General features: G+C 36.6%; 1 protein-coding gene across 1 annotated transcript in view; it reads left to right on the top strand.

Annotated features, from left to right (window-relative positions):
• Nucleotides 1-17,823, top strand: part of LOC148953343 (sodium-independent sulfate anion transporter-like) — a 183,519-nt gene that overhangs the window by 10,071 nt on the left and 155,625 nt on the right. The window contains exon 2 of the mRNA XM_089088496.1: nucleotides 7,581-7,795. Within this exon, the coding sequence (XP_088944622.1) occupies nucleotides 7,581-7,795 (215 nt within the window). The remainder of the gene's footprint in view (nucleotides 1-7,580; nucleotides 7,796-17,823) is intronic.

Below are 17,823 nucleotides of genomic sequence, written 5' to 3'. Positions count from 1 at the left end.
TTGGCAGTGGATGTGAAGAAAGACTTGTTTTGTAAGAGTTAGTAAGAGAATGAACAGGATTGAAAAATAATAAGGCCGCAGTTTGCCCATATTGTGGTAAGTGAGTTTTTCGAATATGGTGGCTGTAAAGTTACTGATAAATTACTAAAGATTATGAATACGATTCTTGAAAATGGAAAAGCACTTAGCGATTTTAGAAAAATCATAATCTAACCCCTATATAAGAAAGATTATAAACGTGAGTGTGGTGATAAGAGTGAGGTTTTAAGAAGGGGAGAGGATGCATTGACCAAATTTTCACTCTTTGATTAATAATTGAGAAGTGGCTGAGTAATCAAGTTTCTCTTGTCCCCAGTTTTATAGGTTATAAGCAAGCGTTTCACTCGGCTGATAGAAGAGCTTTAGCGAATATTTTATCCTTTTATGGTATACCAGATAAATACATCCAAGAGATTAACGCTACAAGAATAAAATTGCTCTGGTTAATGTAGGAAAGAGGCTAGTTGCTGCTTACGCATTAAATCAGAATATAAGCAGGGTTGCGCTGTAACCCCGTTTATATGGACCCTTATGATGGACTTTGTCCTAAGGAGCACAGCATAGGCAGTAGAGCACACGGAATCAATTAGTGAAATAAACCCTCCTTGACTTAGATTGTGGTGATGGCTTAAGCATCCTAGATAAAAATGTAAGCAAAATGAATTAATTCTTGGAGGTTTTGACAGTTTATGGTGCAAGAATAGGTTTGAAAATTAATGTCAAGAAGACTGAATCGCTAAGACTAGAAATAAGTGAAGGTGAAGAAGTGATGCTGGATAACGAGAAGATTGATCAAGTGGACGACATCACTTACCTGGGTAGTAATATTACTGAATACGGTAGGTGAAGTACAGATGTTAAAAGTAGAATAGCCAACACCCAGGGTGTTTCTCACAGTTGTAAAAGTATCAAATAATAGGAAGAAAAGTCTACAAACTATGGTTAGAATTTTGGAAGCTACAGGGGTGACAGTGGCCAAGTAGGGTTCTGAAGTGTGGGCACTCCAAAACACAGAAGGGAAGTTGCTAGATGTTTTTTTAAGTTTCTAGGTACGGATTCATTTGGGTATCCGTCTGACTGACCGTATCTCTAACAGTAAGCGGTACGGAAAATTTGATTCAATACGGACTTGCTAGAACTGCAATGATAGAAAGTTTGAGATGGCTAGGACACGTTCAGCGGATGAAGAATGACAGATTGATAAATAATCGTCCTCGTCGGCCAGCCAACTACCGCCAAAGCAAAAGCAGGTCGTACCAGAATAGGATGGGAGGATGTCATAAGGAAATATTGAAGAGAAATGTGAACTTCTTGGGAGGGTGCAAAGAGGAAGGCTTTGAATACACTGGGATGGAGGAGGAGAATTCGTAGCTGTGTTGAACTCATGTGGTTTGATAGTGCAGTGAGTTGTTAGTAGTAGCAGTATTGACAGACTTTATGGTAAGGAACAAGGCAAAGATTGTAGAAGAGCATGGAATCAAAACGGGAATGTAAACTCTCATAGACTTAGATTATGCAGATTTTTTATGTGTGTCTTAAAGGAAAATTTTTGCAAATTGAATGAGTTTTTGGAGGTTTGGGAAGCTCAGGGCGCCAAAATAATTCTGAAAATCAATGTTTAGAAGACTAAGTCACGTAGACAAGGAACAAATGAATGTGAAGTGGTGTTGCTTCGTAATGAAAAAATTGCTGAAGTGGATAGTGTCACTTACATGAGTAGTACCATTAGTAAAGATAGTGGATGCAGCGAATATAAAAAAAATAGAATAGCCAAGACCTAGAGTGCTTTTGCGCTGTTGAAAAAAGTTCGGAAGAATAGGAAGATAAGTCTTCGAACCAAGGTGACAATATTGGAAGCTATGTTAATAAGAGTTGTCGATTATTGTTGTGAAACGTGGGGTCTACAAAAGACAGTAGAGGATTTCTCAGATCTTATAAAGAGGAATTGTTTACGGGCAGTTTTGGATGTTGGTTTCACAGAACTTATTCCAAAAACTAAGCTGCATGAAAAATATGGCTTCATCCCTTTTTCTAGGTCTATAGTGAGAGAAAGGTTGAGATGGCTTGGACGTGTTTTGCTGATGAAGGATAACAGATTGATAAAGATAATTCTTTTCGGTCATGCATTTAGCGCCAAACAAAAATCGCTTTGTTCCTGGATGGGGAGAAAAGAAGTCATAAGAAAGGATTTAAAGGAATTTGGAACATCTTTGGAAGGGGTATAGAAAAAAGCTTTGAAAAAATTAGTTTGGAGGAGGAACGTGCGCAGCTGTTTTGCCCTCCGGGATGCTTAGTGCTGCAGTGAGTTATTATTAGCAGTGAGTAAACCTGGAATAAATTGCAATGTAAGTGATATTGACTTCCTATAGATCAGAAAAATTTTGAGAATATCGCACCAGAGGTCTGCAAAAATCTGAAACCGGATATGCCCCAAAATCTTATTTAAATATCCAAATTTGAGCCCCAAAAGTAAAATCTTCGCTTTAGCTTTCGGTTTTTAAGGGTCATTTAACATGTATTCGGATGTGCTGAGAACTAATATCACTTTTGAAGAAAAAAACATAAAAACCAAATTGCACGGAAATAAGCCCACGAATTTACTTTTCTTCAAGAATGTTTTGGAATATCCTTTTATACCTAGTAATTACACAAGATTTAGGCACTAAAACCTTAACGCCTCAAAATAACGTAGCCGAAACTTCTTGGGCGGCCCAAAATTGAACCAGAAGTAAAAAAAAACGCATGTTCTTTAAGCGTGTGAAGTTACGCAAAGAAAACATATGAATTTTTTTGACGCTTTAGAAAACATTACGTATTAGATAAAGTTTTTTCTATTAGCGTTTGAAAGTAAGCGATGTCCCGAAAATACATCTCTTCCAAACGCCATTTATAAAATATGCTCCAGTTTCTACCCAGTGTCCCACAGCCTTTCTCACCACTACCTTATTGATTGAGGGTTATTGCTGCAAAAGATACTATTAGAAGTAAAGCCATGGGACTATCTAGGATAAGTGAGTGGGCCACTTGAGGCAGCATTTTAAAAATACAGATGTAGTCTTTGACGAATACAGCCGTGGACCTCTGACGAAAGACTACGCACACCAAAAAGGAGCAAAAGGATCCCTGGTCGGACCTTCTACACCACTGTCAGTTAAGATGGATGAATTTCATTCCAAAAAAGTGAACAAGCAGGGATTTATCTTGATATTGAAAAGATGGCTTGAAAAGAAGGTTATTATTGATCATCGTTTCACTGGTAGCTTGAGGTGGTCGGTAGTGGTAGCTTGAGGTGGTCGGTAGCGGAAGCTTGAGGGGTCGGTAGTGATACAGATTTGTTGGCTATGTCAGTCCATTATTCAAAAGAAAACGCAAACCGCCTTATCTACTAAGTTGAAAGCCAGTCCAGTGCGAAGTATTTCAGTATTTTATAAGTGAAGCAGAGCCTCGGTGACCCCGCGGCTGGCATTTTATTCTCACATCCCTTCCTTGGTTGTAACACTACATCAAGAATACAGGCTTTTTGTCTGCAAACTGTCAACCTCGATACCCTTTGTCAGCCACGAAAGACTTCTAAACAAACCCTCAGCTGCTCCACACAACTTTTATCGAGTATCCTTTCAGATACCTCAGTTGAATGGAAATCCTTCCAGTCTGAACCTTACTATTTTGGGTTGGTGCATTCACGATGGTGACTTCGTGTAAGCCATGACTGATGCAAAACCAGTACTAGAGTGTCTGCTTAGAGTCGTCAGGTTAACATGTAAGTCGGGTTGTCAAACAACAAGATGATAGTGCCGAAGATGTGGGCTGCGATGCTCTCCTGTCTGTCTATATATATATATATATATATATATATATATATATATATATATATATATATATATATATATATATATATATATATATATATATATATATATATATATATATATATATATATATATATATATATATATATATATATATATATATATATATATATATATATATATATATATATATATACATACATACATACACACACACACATACATACATACATACATACATACATACATACATACATAAATACATACATACATACATATATACATACATATATATATATAAATATATATATATATACATACATATATATATATATATATATATATATATATATATATATATATATATATATATATATATATATATATATATATATACATATATATATATATATATATATATATATATATATATGTATATATATATATATATATGTATATATATATATATATATATATATATATATATATATATATATATATATATATATATATATATATATATATATATATATATATATATATATATATGCAATGGCTGGTCATAAATGGAGGTGGGAATATAGGAGACCTGTTTTTAAGTGTTTTCTACACCCATAGAACCTATGCTGTGATCTGATCTGTTTGAATGCCAAGTAGGAAGTAGCGACTGAAGCTATTACGAACTTAATTAATAGTTATGTACCATGACCACAGTCTCTTTGGGCGCTGTGATGTGTCCCATTTCTGAAACAAATTTTCGTTACTGTAGAGTATCTATGGTGTGGTGTAGAAGGATATACCCCGTCGTCCACTCTCATTGTCATGTTTTGTGAGCATCTCAACAAAGATTTATCAAACAGTTCGTGGTAACGAACTGTAAGTAAGGAGCGACCCGGCTTAATGGTAACCGAAACTCTAAAAAACGGAATTTTGATACCAATAGATACATCAAAAGAATCAGATTTTAATTCTGATTTCAAATACATAAGTTTCATCAAGTTTAATCTTACCTATCAAAAGTTACGCACCTGAGAAAATTTGACTGATTTTCGAAAAAAGGGGGAAAGACCCCCTGAAAGTCATAGAACCTTAATGAAAATAACACCATCATATTCAGCGTATCAGAGAACCCTACTGTAGAGGTTTCAAGCTCCTATCTTTAAAAATGTGAAATTTTGCATTTTTGCCAGAAGAAAGATTACAGATGCGTGTTTATTTTTTTGTTTGTTCTTTGCTTTCTTTCCCAGGGGTGATCGTATCGACCCAGTGGTCCTAGAATATCGTGGGAGGGCTCATTGAACGGAAATTAAAAGTTCTAGTGCCCCTTTTAAGTGACCAAAAATGGAGGGCAACTAGGCCCCTTCCCACGCTCATTTTTTTCCCGAAGTCACCCGATCAAATTTTTGAGATAGCCATTTTGTTCAGCATGGTCGAAAAATATGATAAATATGTCTTTGAGGATTACTTAATCCCTCAAAGCCCCCAGGGGGAGGGCTGAAAGTTATGAACTTTACTCAATGTTAACATATAGTATTGGTTATTGGGAAGTATACAGACTTTTTCAGAGGAGATTTTTTCTGGTAGGTGGGGGATGGGAGAGGGTCGGGGGCTATATGGAAGGATCTTTCCATGAAGGAAGTTTTCATCGGGGAAGGGACATTGCTAGTGAAGGGGGCGCCGGATTTCCCATCATTATTAAAAAAAAAAGAAATTAAATATAAAAAACAAGTTTTTCAACTGAAAGTAAGGAACAACATCAAAACTTAAAACGAACAAAAAAATATTAGCTATATTATTGGGTTCACCTTCTAGTCAATGCCTCGCTCTTTAAGCCAAAGATTTTTTAGTACTTTCATAAGAGCTATTTATTCTAATTAACGGCCTTTGTGATTAAGGGGTCATTTTTAAAGAATTGGAACAAAATTTTGTTTACTTATTCAATGACGGTGAACCAAAATAAAAGCTGCATTAACTAAAAAACGATCAGAAATTAAATAAAAAAACAAGTTTTTAAATTGAAAGTAAGGAGCAACATTAAAACTTAAAACGAACAGAAATTATTCCGTATATGAAAGGGGCTGTCCCCTCCTCAACGCCTTGCTCTTTACGCTAAAGTTTGACTCTGTCTCACAACTTTATTTTTTAAAACAATAAAAAGTTTAGCCTAAAGAGCAAGGCGTTGAGGAGGGGACAGCCCCTTTCATATATGGAATAATTTCTGTTCTTTTTTAGTTTTAATGTTGCTCCTTACTTTCAATTGAAAAGACTCGTTTTTTTATTTAATTCACAAAATAGAGTGAAGTTTAATTGAAGCTAATTTAAAAATTCCCTTGATATTTTCAAGGAAGTTGTTTTAGATGCTTCAAAGAATTTAATAAGCCTTCAACTCATGCTCTTCGATCTAACTAAATCAACATTTCAAGTTTTCATTCAAATACTTATGAAAGGGAACTTGCTTACAAATGACTGTTTGACACTCAAAGATAAACGAGAAATTTCCTTGAATATCCCGTCACGAGAGAGCTATCCTATGAATGGATTACAGAAGCTTTATGCATCCAATTTAGCTGTTTAAACTATAAATATAGCGTCTATCAGAAAACTAATGCCGAATATGCAAATATGTCTATGAAAATTCAATTTTACTTCGCAATGAAAACTACTTGACCATGCTTTAAGGTTACCCATATACAAAAAGAATAATGAATGGTTTTAACAATGACAAATATAATGATAAATATTATACTCTTAAAGGAGCTGCTTAAAATACACTAATATTTATCCGACTAGGCTATTAAAGGTTCCTGTTGTGAAAAGCTGCTCGACAGCTTTCTCCCGAAGCCTAGTATCGACACAAAAAAAAAAGCAAGTTTGATTTATTATAATCCCCTATGCTCGGCATGTTGAGCTTTTTTTGTATCTGTTATACTATTTGAGATACGCCGTAGCATCTACAGAGGCAAGAATATTTTTACCTGTATTCCTCAGCCTAAATCTACTAAAAATCTAGTATGATATAGTAAAATAGCAAGACCTGCTATTTACTTCCAGCCAACCGCGGTGGCATAAATGGAATGAAAGAGCACTTTTAAAAATCTGTTGATGACATTCTGCGTTTTTATTTTTTCTCCTGTTCCAAAAAGAGAATCACTACTTTGTGGTATTCCCGCAAACTTACATAGTAGATAATAGGTTTTGGAAGACGGCAGCCGTGGTAATATTAAGTAGCAATATCTCCAATTTTTTTCAGGTAAGATGTACCCAAAGAATATGGGTAACTAATAAGAGTGGAGACTGGCGTTAGAGTCAACAAAAAAGTTATCAATGCCATCTAGCGTTTGGTGACACTTGGCAGCATTTCTAATGTAATAATAAAAATAATTAATTTATAAAGTGGGATTGGTAAAATTAGGGTATTAATTAGTGTCTGAACTCAGTTCCTGATAAAAAAAAAACGGATTACAAAACATGAAAATGCCAAGTGTCGCCTAACACTCGATGGCGTTTACAGTTTTTTTTTGTCAAAATTAGCGCTAGTTTTCACTCTTACAGGTTATCCATATTCTTTGAGACATATCCATGACTTTTCATAGGATATTTACTTTATTGAGTTAATATTTTATTGCAAATTTTATTTTGTTTTTTTTGCAAATTTTCCATTTATTATTTCTTTTTACTATTTTGTTTCAATTTATAACTTTTTATTCATTCCATTTCAAATTTTTATTTCAGGGGAACAGGGCTGTCTTTCAGATGAAGAAAAAAATAAACCATATAAATCAAAACACGTAGCAGATTATCTACAAAAGAGACTACCAATTTTGAAATGGCTGCCAGAGTACAAAATACCCTTTTTATTTAATGACATTCTTGCAGGAACCACAGTCAGCCTTACAGTTATCCCTCAGGGTATTGCCTATGCAGCGGTTGCAGGTTTGCCTTTGCAGGTATTTCAATCTGTCAGTGCCTTATTATTAAATCTTAGAAACAAATAACTGGTAAAACGTAATCCTGACCTCTAATTATAATACTAAATGGTTCTCATAACAAAATTAGGCACCTATTTGTGCTAATACTACTAACAACTCCTTGTGGCAGCCAAGATGCCTAAGGCTAATACAGCTGGGCTTGCTCCTCTTGCATCCCAATCTATTCAAAGCATCAGTTTTTACCCCCTCCGGTATAAGTAAATTAGTACTATAATATATTAAAACAATGAAAATAGTAGATTGACAATTAACAACAAATACTGGATGGAAAAATATATATCAATAATGTCTACAAATACTTCCAAAAAACAGGATTTAGTAATTAATTACTCAGAAAAGAAACTTTATTTTTGAAAATCCCAATAACTTCAAATTAGTTATCGTCTTGCTTATTTCAAACTTACTTCAAATAGAACAAGTTACTAAATTGTTTGTTGTGAAAAAATAATAATAATAGATGAACATCAAACTTTTTCACGGCAGCAAGTGCAGCTCCAAGTTTATTTTCAGTAAAAGCAGCATTTCAAATGTTTCCTCACCTAGTAGATTTATTTCCGCAATGAAAATTTCCGCTTCTGCTGAGGAAAGTCTTTCCCTTGATGCAGATGAAGATAAAGCTGTGTTTCACTTGCAGAAAAGGCAATTCGCTATAGAGTAAGACTCTTGGCTACTCAATTCTCTGTTACTATTACTGAAATAATCTTGAAAAACTTTTTAAGAGTTAGCCTACTACCAAAGACTTTCTCCTTAACCCTGAAACAACCATCAATACGTGAATAAAAAAAAAATAATAATTTGGCAGAGGTGCAAAGCTACTTGAGTCAGGTTTGATATCATATGCAAAACTAAGTCCATCAAAAAAAGACCTGAACAGATTTTATAATATAAAAGTTTTGAATCTTGTTTACGAATTTATCTTTCATTGCTTATTCATTTCCATTATTCATTATCCATTTCATTGTTTATCCATTTTCCATTATCCATTATCCATTTCATTGCTTATTCATTTTTCATTATCTATTCCATTGCTTATCTATTTTCCATTATCCATTTCCATTGCTTATCCCCTCCAATCATGAATAACAGTGACTTTTGCCACTGTATTCTATCAGAGTCACCGTCTTCAGTAATTATCGACTTTTATGTATTCAGAAAAGTCAGTTTAAATATTAGAATAAAGAACTGGACAACTCGTAACTTGTTTGAAATACACGGTAGAAATATTTCTCGCAATTGTAAAAAAAAAAAAAAATCGAGATGTTCCCTTGGTGAAATTAAAAAATATGCGATGTTTTTTCCAGATAGCACCTTTTGGTGTGACCTAAAACCACTTAAATTGGAGGGAGGGCCTCGTAGGCTACCTTTGAACCCCATATCTGCTATTTTGCATCCTTCAGACAAAATTTGAAGCCTTTGTGCTTCCGAATCTTGAGAAAAATGAAATATATCTGCTAAGAACAAAAAATCAATTAAACACGAGGATTCCATAAATCGAGCCAAACGTGCATTTCATCTCATTAAGAAGTTTTTTCAGGTTTAAATACTTACCGAAAGTATCAAGGCCTGCCGCATCCAGGGGAGGGGTACCCATTTTGACCCCCCCCCCCCCGAAATTTTTGACCGAGTCGAAAATTAGTCTAAAAAATACCTGTAAAGACAAAACCTTACCAGAAAAAAAAATATACTCCCACACTAAATCCTATTGCATGTTGTGGGTAAACGGTTCTAAGCAGCTTACACAATAGGTAACCTTAGGTAACCCCATGTTCACTTGACCTTGCATAGTAAATTAGGGTTAATGTGCGCTATTATACTATTGCATTTTATGGCATACAAAAATTATATTGCAATTTTGTGGGTAAACGGTTGTGATCAGCTTACGCCATTATGTAACCCCATGTTCGCCTTATTGTGCAAGGTCAGACCTTGCATAGTAAATTAGGATTAATGGGGGCTCAAGGTAAATTAGGATTTAAATTAGGTAAATTAGGAGGTAAACTAGGTCAGACCTTCCATAGTAAATTAGGATTAATGGGGGATCGAGGTAAATGTTATAAGAGAGTGCAAGATTGTCAGTTCAGTTCAATTTCGGACTTGGATAAGAGAAGAGCGATTTTCAACATGAAGAGGAAGTGTGACATTACGTCGTTTTTCGTGCCCAAGCGGATCAGGGATGTTTCTGATAGTGGCGTTAGCGGGACGTCTGCGGAGCATTCATCCACACCTGTGGATCTGAACGGCACTGGAGCCATCGCTGAAGCTTCTGAATCACGCAAACTGGAACCAACCACAACGCACCTGCACCAACCCAGTCTTTTTCGTCGTTTGCAAATGACATCGGTCGTTTTGTCAACAAATCATCCAGTCTCGATGCAAATTCTAAGCTTCCTTTGCTGAAGAGCCCTTGGACTCCAGATATATCCTACATTTTTCCAGTATCCGAGAAACGGAAGCTGAAGTTTCAGTTAACTTGGCTCGCTTGTTTTAGTTGGTTGTCCTACTCTCCGTCTGAGAACGCTGCTTTTTGCAGATTTTGCGTTCTGTTCCCGTCAGAGACAGCTGGCAAAGGCTGCCACCAGCGCTTGGGGTATCTAGTTACCAAACCGTTCAGGAACTGGAAGGATGCGATAGAGTGCTTCACAGCTCACCAACAAGCAGAGTTTCATAGAATCTGCATCGTATCGGCTGAAAACTTCATTTCTGTCTCGGTACAATATCATGGACAATATCATGCACCAACTAGACGCGGCGAGGAAAGCGCAGGTTCAAGAAAATCGCCAGAAGTTGCGACCGATTGTTGAGACGGTGATATTTTGTGGGCGGCAACAGTTTGCCTTTCGTGGTACCAGCGATTTCGGCCCCATTTTGGTCTCGGATTCAGATCCTTCTCACAATGATGGCAACTTCCGAGCACTACTGCGGCTGAGGGTGAGACACGGTGACGATGTTCTGAAGAACCATCTTCTTTGGCGGCCGGAAATGCCACATATCTTTCTCCCATCATCCAGAATGGTATTATCCCCACATACGGGGAGCTTCTTCAGCAGTCTATTGTGGAAAGAGTAAACGCAAGTCCATGCTTTTCGGTGCTTGCCGATGAAACGGCGGACGTTTCTAATACCGAGCAGCTGTCTGTTTGCGTCCGCTACACTTTCAAAGGGAACCTGCATGAGGACTTCCTTGGTTTTACCAGAGTTTCTGATTTGACTGGGCAAGGTCTGGCTTCATCAATCCTGCGATTTCTTGAAAGCCTTGGTCTTAATCTGAACAAGATGGTTGGTCAGAGATATGACGGTGCAGCAGCGGTGAGTGGGCATCTTAGGGGTGTCAAGGCTGTTATACGTGAAAAGTATCTGAGGGCACTTTACTTCCATTGTAGTGCGCACAGTCTCAACTTGGTCATCTCTTCTGTATGCTCTATTCTGGCGTTTAAGCATTTCTTCGGTGTCTTGTCACAAGTCTGCAGTTTTTACCATACTTCCCCCACTCAGGACACAGAATTTAAAAGAGAAGATTACGAAATACTACCGGATTCGAGGAAACATACTTTAACCGGACTCTGCGAAACAAGATGGTTGGAGCGCCACGATTCAGTCGTGCGTTTTCTTGAGCTGTACCGACCAATCCTGCGATCCCTGGAAGCTCTTGAAGAGAACGGACATGCAGAAATTTCTGCAAAAGCGGCGCAGTTGCTGGACACAATGAACGAGTCGAAATTTGTTGTGTGTCTCCATGTGGTCAAAGAGCTTTTCTGCCTTACGCTTCCACTGTGCAAGACTCTTCATTCAGTTGACTGTGATTTGTCAGCGCATGCAGGCACGTGAAAACTGTACTTTCAAAAACAAAAGAATTGCTGCTACTGCTTTCACGTCTACTTCCGATGAAGCTCAGTGTTTTGCCAGCGACATAAGACTGGAGATGACTCGTCCAAGAACGAAAGGTGACCAGAGTATACACACAGGCATTCCAGACTATTTAAGCAAGTCGAGAGTTTTACTCTCTAGTCATTTCATGGACAACTTCACATTTAAGCTTAAACACTGATTCGTGCTTTACCAGAACCTACAGTTGAATATCTGCACCCTTTCTCCTGCCAAAATTATTTCTGTCGATCTGAAGTCATTAAACCTGGAGTCTTTGGTTGAACTGTATGGCGATATTCTTCTCGAGCCAGACTGTCTGAAGCAAGAAATTGAGCTATGGCGCAGCAAGTGGGAGAATGTTCCGGTATCAGAGAGGCCTACTTGGGCTGTGTCTTCGCTTCAGGCATACGACGCCACCTTTTTCCAAATGTTTTTCTTCTTCCGGCTTTGCTTGCGACGTTACCTGTTAGCACTGCTACTCCAGAAAGAAGTTTCTCAACGCTCAGAAGGCTCAAAACCTGGCTGAGAAATTCAACAGGAGAAGAACGGTTGAGTGGCTTAGCCCTTCTTGTAGTCCATAGGGACGTTGAAATCTGTCCTGACAAGGTCATCGACATTTTTGCAGGGAATAAAAATCGTCGCCTAGATTTCGTTTTATAGATATTCGCCCTTACTTTTAGCTAAAAAAAAAACTAAAAAATATATAGACTACTTCTACTATTTGGCTTCTTTTTGCGTTAACTGTTTTTGCTGTCTCCAAAAAAAAAAAATAGTTTGTAGTATTTAACAGTATGTAAATACTTGTCTTGTTTTTGCGTTACTAAAAAAAAAAAAAAATGTCCCTTAAAGATACGAAAGTATGCCTAGTGGACGCGTCCTCTTTCGCAAAGGGCGGACTAACGGTCTCGAGCTAATGTAATGTTGCTCGAGGATGTTAGACAAAGTCCACGGGAAAAAATCGTAACCCCCCCCCCCTCAAACAAAAATCCTGGATACGGCCCTGGAACGTATTGAAGTAGTATTTCGAAATACTTTAGTATTTCGAAATATTCAAAGACACTTTTAAATACTCTACAAAGTACTAAAATACGTTTTAAAATACTTTTAGATACCTGATTTGTATCTGCAAGACAGCATACATCCATGATAGCAAGTGCATTTACAAAGGTTACACACGTATTATTTTACTCTGCTACAATTGGACCATCTTTCTTTGCTTGTAAAATCATCCTGTTTGACTCTTTTTTTTATTGTTCATTGGAATCGAATTAATTTAATATAGGCTTTAATGTAATTAGACAATGATAAATTCTTTTTCTTTGTTATTATTACCCTACATATGCGTACATACAGTTACAATAATCAATACTATTTTTACTAATTCCAAGTATCTTTCTTTTATTAATCTTGCTTTCACATGGGTAATCATATCTAGGAATCCTGTGCCTATGGGTATAACATTTTGTATAACAACGGGTATAGCTATTTTTCCAAAAAATAACAATTGTCAAAACTAGAAGGATTTTATATTTATAGCTCAAGCCAAACGTTAAGTTTTTTATTTTGTTTAAGTGGTTTCTCCTAAAATGTTTCTTCCAGTTTTCGTTACTCTTTGACATTTTCGCAATCCAGAATTAGTAAGAAAATTAGACGTCAGGGGATCCCCGAAAGGGGATCCTAAAAACCCATGAGATGATAGTTAGTAGAAAAAGACGCAAAATGGACGTCATTTTTAACCCTATTGAGCTTTATTTAAGGAGAGGAACCTAGAAAAGGTCTTATTGCATATTCCCTGACATTACGAAAGAGTAAAACTCAATATATTTAGTTGTACGCCTCTGAACTGATTCTAGAGTTTCTTGGTCAGATTTATTAATTGGGTTGGCAATGCGCATGCCAAACTCTAGTTTAGGTTAAATTAAACCTTTACAGAGCTTTGAAACAACTGTGGGCGAACGCCTACCTCTTAAATGTTACTAGCATGAACACAGAGCAAAACTCATTTTGTTTGACCAAAACTTATATTTTCCTTCTTGGGAAGGTGTAAAGAGCAAGGCTGTAAACAGTTTGGGGTTGAGGAGGGGTATACGTAGATGTGTTGGCCAGAGGTGGCTTTTTGCTGCAGTGAGTTTGTTAGCAATAGTAGTAGTTTTTAAAAGACAAAAACACACATTTTGGTATTGATTCTGGAAGGGTGTCAGGAGAGTCCATGCCCCTATAAATGTCAAGATTTTTTCTTTTCAAAAATATTTTCGTGTGTTACTTTTTTTTTTCCGATCACGACTCTCATAATCCGGAAAAAAATTGAATAAAAGACCGAAAAAGGATGTTAAAAAAAATAAAGGCATAGCTTTTCAATTTGTCCGGAAGTTGTAAACTCAAGCATAATGAATAGCTGGATATAAACAAAGTAACATTGAAGATATCTCCATTTTTATATGTCATTCCAACAAAGATAAGCTGTTATTATTATTTTATTTAATTGTCATGGAGTCACGCTCTTAAGTCAAAACCACGAAGATTTAGATTTGAAAAAATCTCTTATTCCAAATTTCAATTGAAATAACATGGTCAAACTAAGTCAGAATCAAGAAAATTTGAACTTGACAGAACTCCTTATTCCAAATAAATAAGCACTAGTTTAATTAAAGAAATCTTTCAAAAAGTTAGTAAACTAAGAAGTATTACATTAACATGAAATTAAATTAAGGAACAGCATTAATATTTCTGATGATCAGAAATTATTCTGTATATGAAGGAGGCCACCACCGCCTCATCATTTTGATTGTTACGTTAAAGCCTTTTAAACGGACCTATATTAAGTCCCATCTATATTACGGCCCCGCAGCACCCTTATTCAGTTTTAATATAAATTAAGGTGGATGCAATTTTGATTCCCCTTACCACTTCCAATATTTGTCTGAAGGCTCATGAAGATTTAGAGAATTTTTGCATTATAATGTGTTCTTTAAGAATTGGTACCTTCCCTCCCGCCTACACAAAGACCCATCTCCCCTGCTTCATAATAACTCATGACAATTCAACGCCTTTCTTTTTAGTCCTTTTACTTGTCTTCCCTTTGACTGCTCAATTTTACATTTTGGGAGAATATTTTTGTCGGAGAGAATTGTCGAGGGAGGGATTTTTCAGGGGGGGGGGGTACACAATAGCATTTTCAGGGGGAGGAAAGTTAGAAACGTAGCTAAGAATATTAGTGAAAACAATCAAGGCTTTGTAGATAAAAAGGAAGTTTGTATAAGAAGTACTTGAGAGATAAAATATTTGAGATTAAGAGGGATGACATTAATGAATATCGGGGGGATGCAGCCCCCCGTTAAAGTTAAAACGGGGGTTAACTTAACGTTAAAGTTAACTGTTTAAAGTTAAAGTTAAAACAGTTAAAATTCTAATTAAATGCAAAAATTTGGCTTCAACTGGTAAGAAGAAAGTGTTTCAGAGACACTGGAAAATATTTTGAAAAATACTGTTTTGAAGATAAATAATTACTGATGATTATGAAAAGAATTTTTGAAAAAGGGAAATACTTAAATTTTTTTGAAAACTTCAATTAAGTCAGTGTGGTAATTCTTGAGTCATTAGCTTCATTTCTGTAACAAACAGATTATTTAGTATGATGATACTTTCTATACTTAAAGCTACTGTAGATGAAGTTTTAATCACTATCATTTGATATTTAATGATAATAGTCCAAGTAGGCAAAGTTTTTACATTGGCATTTAATGAATTATTTTAGGTTGAATTCTATTTGTTAATTTTCTCAAGGCTTATGTTTCTTGTGTAATTTTTAGTGTCTTACTTTTTTGCTCTCCTACGGTTTTAACCGTAGTGGAAGACGGCAATTTATTCCACAGGTGGAATTCAGCTCTAACCATCTACTGAACTACATTTTTTTAAATTCAGTGTACATAGTTTTTTAGAATGAGACTACGTTGAATATTAGTCGAAAATGTTCAAAATAGGATAGTTTTCTTATTTTATTAGCAAATTTAGATCCTTCTCCAGTAAAAAAATTAAGTAAAATAATTCTGGCTTGGTGAATGGATCGATCCGAGACTAATGAATCAAATGATTTAAATATGTTGTCTCTTTTTGTGTTAGTTAGGCTGATCACGAAATCGTTTGTTCCAGAGGGAACATGTGTCGAAAGTAACAGAGCCCTTTACAGAATTGAGTTGTAAACATTACTATCAGTTTTTTTTTTTTTTTTTTTTTTTTTTTTTTTTTTTTTTTACTTGCTGAGACCTTTACACACTAGGATTTGCCCTCTCACAAGTACTTGTAAAGGACAATGTACGGGATGTAGGAATGTTCGACAAATCAATTTTCTGATGTGAAATATCAACTCTCCCTCCTCTATAAAGCAGCGAGCAAGGAGTGGTATACCAGGTCGTTACATTTCTACTGGAGGCACGGACCAAGGGGGACCTCGTCCCTGGGGGTTCGTAATAGAAAATTGGGTACCCTCACCCGGGGTTATAAATACAGGTGGAGGAGGAAGAAGGCCCCTCAAATGTACACTCAAAAGGGCCCACTGGTTTGTCCACGTGAGTGGACAAACAAGTCCCATGAGTTGAAAACCTTCTCACAGTAATGGGTTAAATTGCATGGTGATGCAGAACACCATCGCAGGAGGATCCTCTATAGGAGGACAACTGCGGAAGGGCGTAAGATCCAGATCTATGGACAAGGGCCTCTGCAAAAGGCTGCCTCGACCCTTTCGGGATACCTACAAGACTGAGGACCTCGCGGTCAACTCTATTCCCACTTGAGGAGTGGCGCCCCTCGAGGACATTATAGCCTAGTAAACGACACAGCATTCGCAAGGGATTCTGACTAATGGAAAATTCTTCTGGGCTTGGTATTTTTGACGGGCGTCTTCGGGCTGAAAAACCTCTTCCTAGCTAATTTATATATTATGGGCTGCCTCCCCGTAGTAGCATAATATTTGTAGGCATGAATATATAATGAGTTGGAGGTAATAGGCTTGAGATTGTCTGTGCAGGATTTCGGCTCTTGTTGATATAAGAGCATCGCCAAGTGCTAAAAACCATGTTGTGACCAAGATGGGCCCAGGATTGCACAAAGCCTCCATTCATGGAGGTCCCAGGGACTTCTTGCTGTCCGGTTCTAAGCTGGTTTAAGCACTTCGGTGTAGACTTGAGAAGATATGTGATCCCCGTCCTGCACTGGTATCCGGGATCCTTGCTTTTCCTAAGGTGAAAACAATTTCAATGATTTAAAGAACATGAAAATTGGAACTTGGAATGGTACGACGTTAAAAAATGACTATCGTATCAACATTTTGACTGACGAATTCAGACGATTCGAACTGAACTTATTAGGAGTTTCAGAAAATCAAATCCCAGGGATAGGAAGCATGAAATTAGGTGATATGGAATTTGTTTACTCAGGCAGGAAGGATGGGGTACAGAGACAGGGAGTAGGGCTCATGATGAATAAGGAAGCTGCTAAGTTTTGTTTAGGCTGGTAAGGTATTAATAATAGAATACTAATTGCTTATTTTATGACTAAAAAGTTAAGGGTATCAGTTATAGTAGCATACGCTCCTGTAGAACCGATTGACGGAGATACTAGTGACTCGGATGAATTTTATTTACAGTTACTGGAGCAGATAGACAGGGTCCCATTTAGAAATATGATGTTATTACTGGGAGATTTTGACGCCCAGGTCGGTAGAAATAGGGATAGATGGTATCCTAGCCTAGGTAATTTTGGTTTGGGAAAAGAAAACAGTACTGGATACAAACTTTTGTAATTTTATAGTTATAACAATCTAGTTATAACCAATGCGGTGTTTGGTCACAAAATGGCTCATAAGTTAACATGGTATTCACGTGATTGTAAGACAGCAAACCTCATTGATTATGTTATAGTAAACCGAAGACTGGCAGGATCAATACAAGATACTAGGGTATATAGGAGTGCCGTTATTGATGCTAAAAGTAAAGATCACCATCTAGTAGTGTCTAGGGTTAATTTAAAGCTGAAATTTCGGAGGGGTAACTACCTTCCGAGAAATTGTGATGTTGGTAGACTCCAGGATAACAATTTGTGAGAAACTTTCCAGGAACAGTTGAATAC

Source organism: Artemia sp. Qi Xiang Cuo, chromosome 4 (assembly GCF_049724085.1).
Source record: "Artemia sp. Qi Xiang Cuo chromosome 4, ASM4972408v1, whole genome shotgun sequence".
In the NCBI taxonomy this organism is placed as follows: domain Eukaryota; kingdom Metazoa; phylum Arthropoda; class Branchiopoda; order Anostraca; family Artemiidae; genus Artemia; species Artemia sp. Qi Xiang Cuo.
This window is presented reverse-complemented; position numbering and strand designations above follow the sequence as displayed.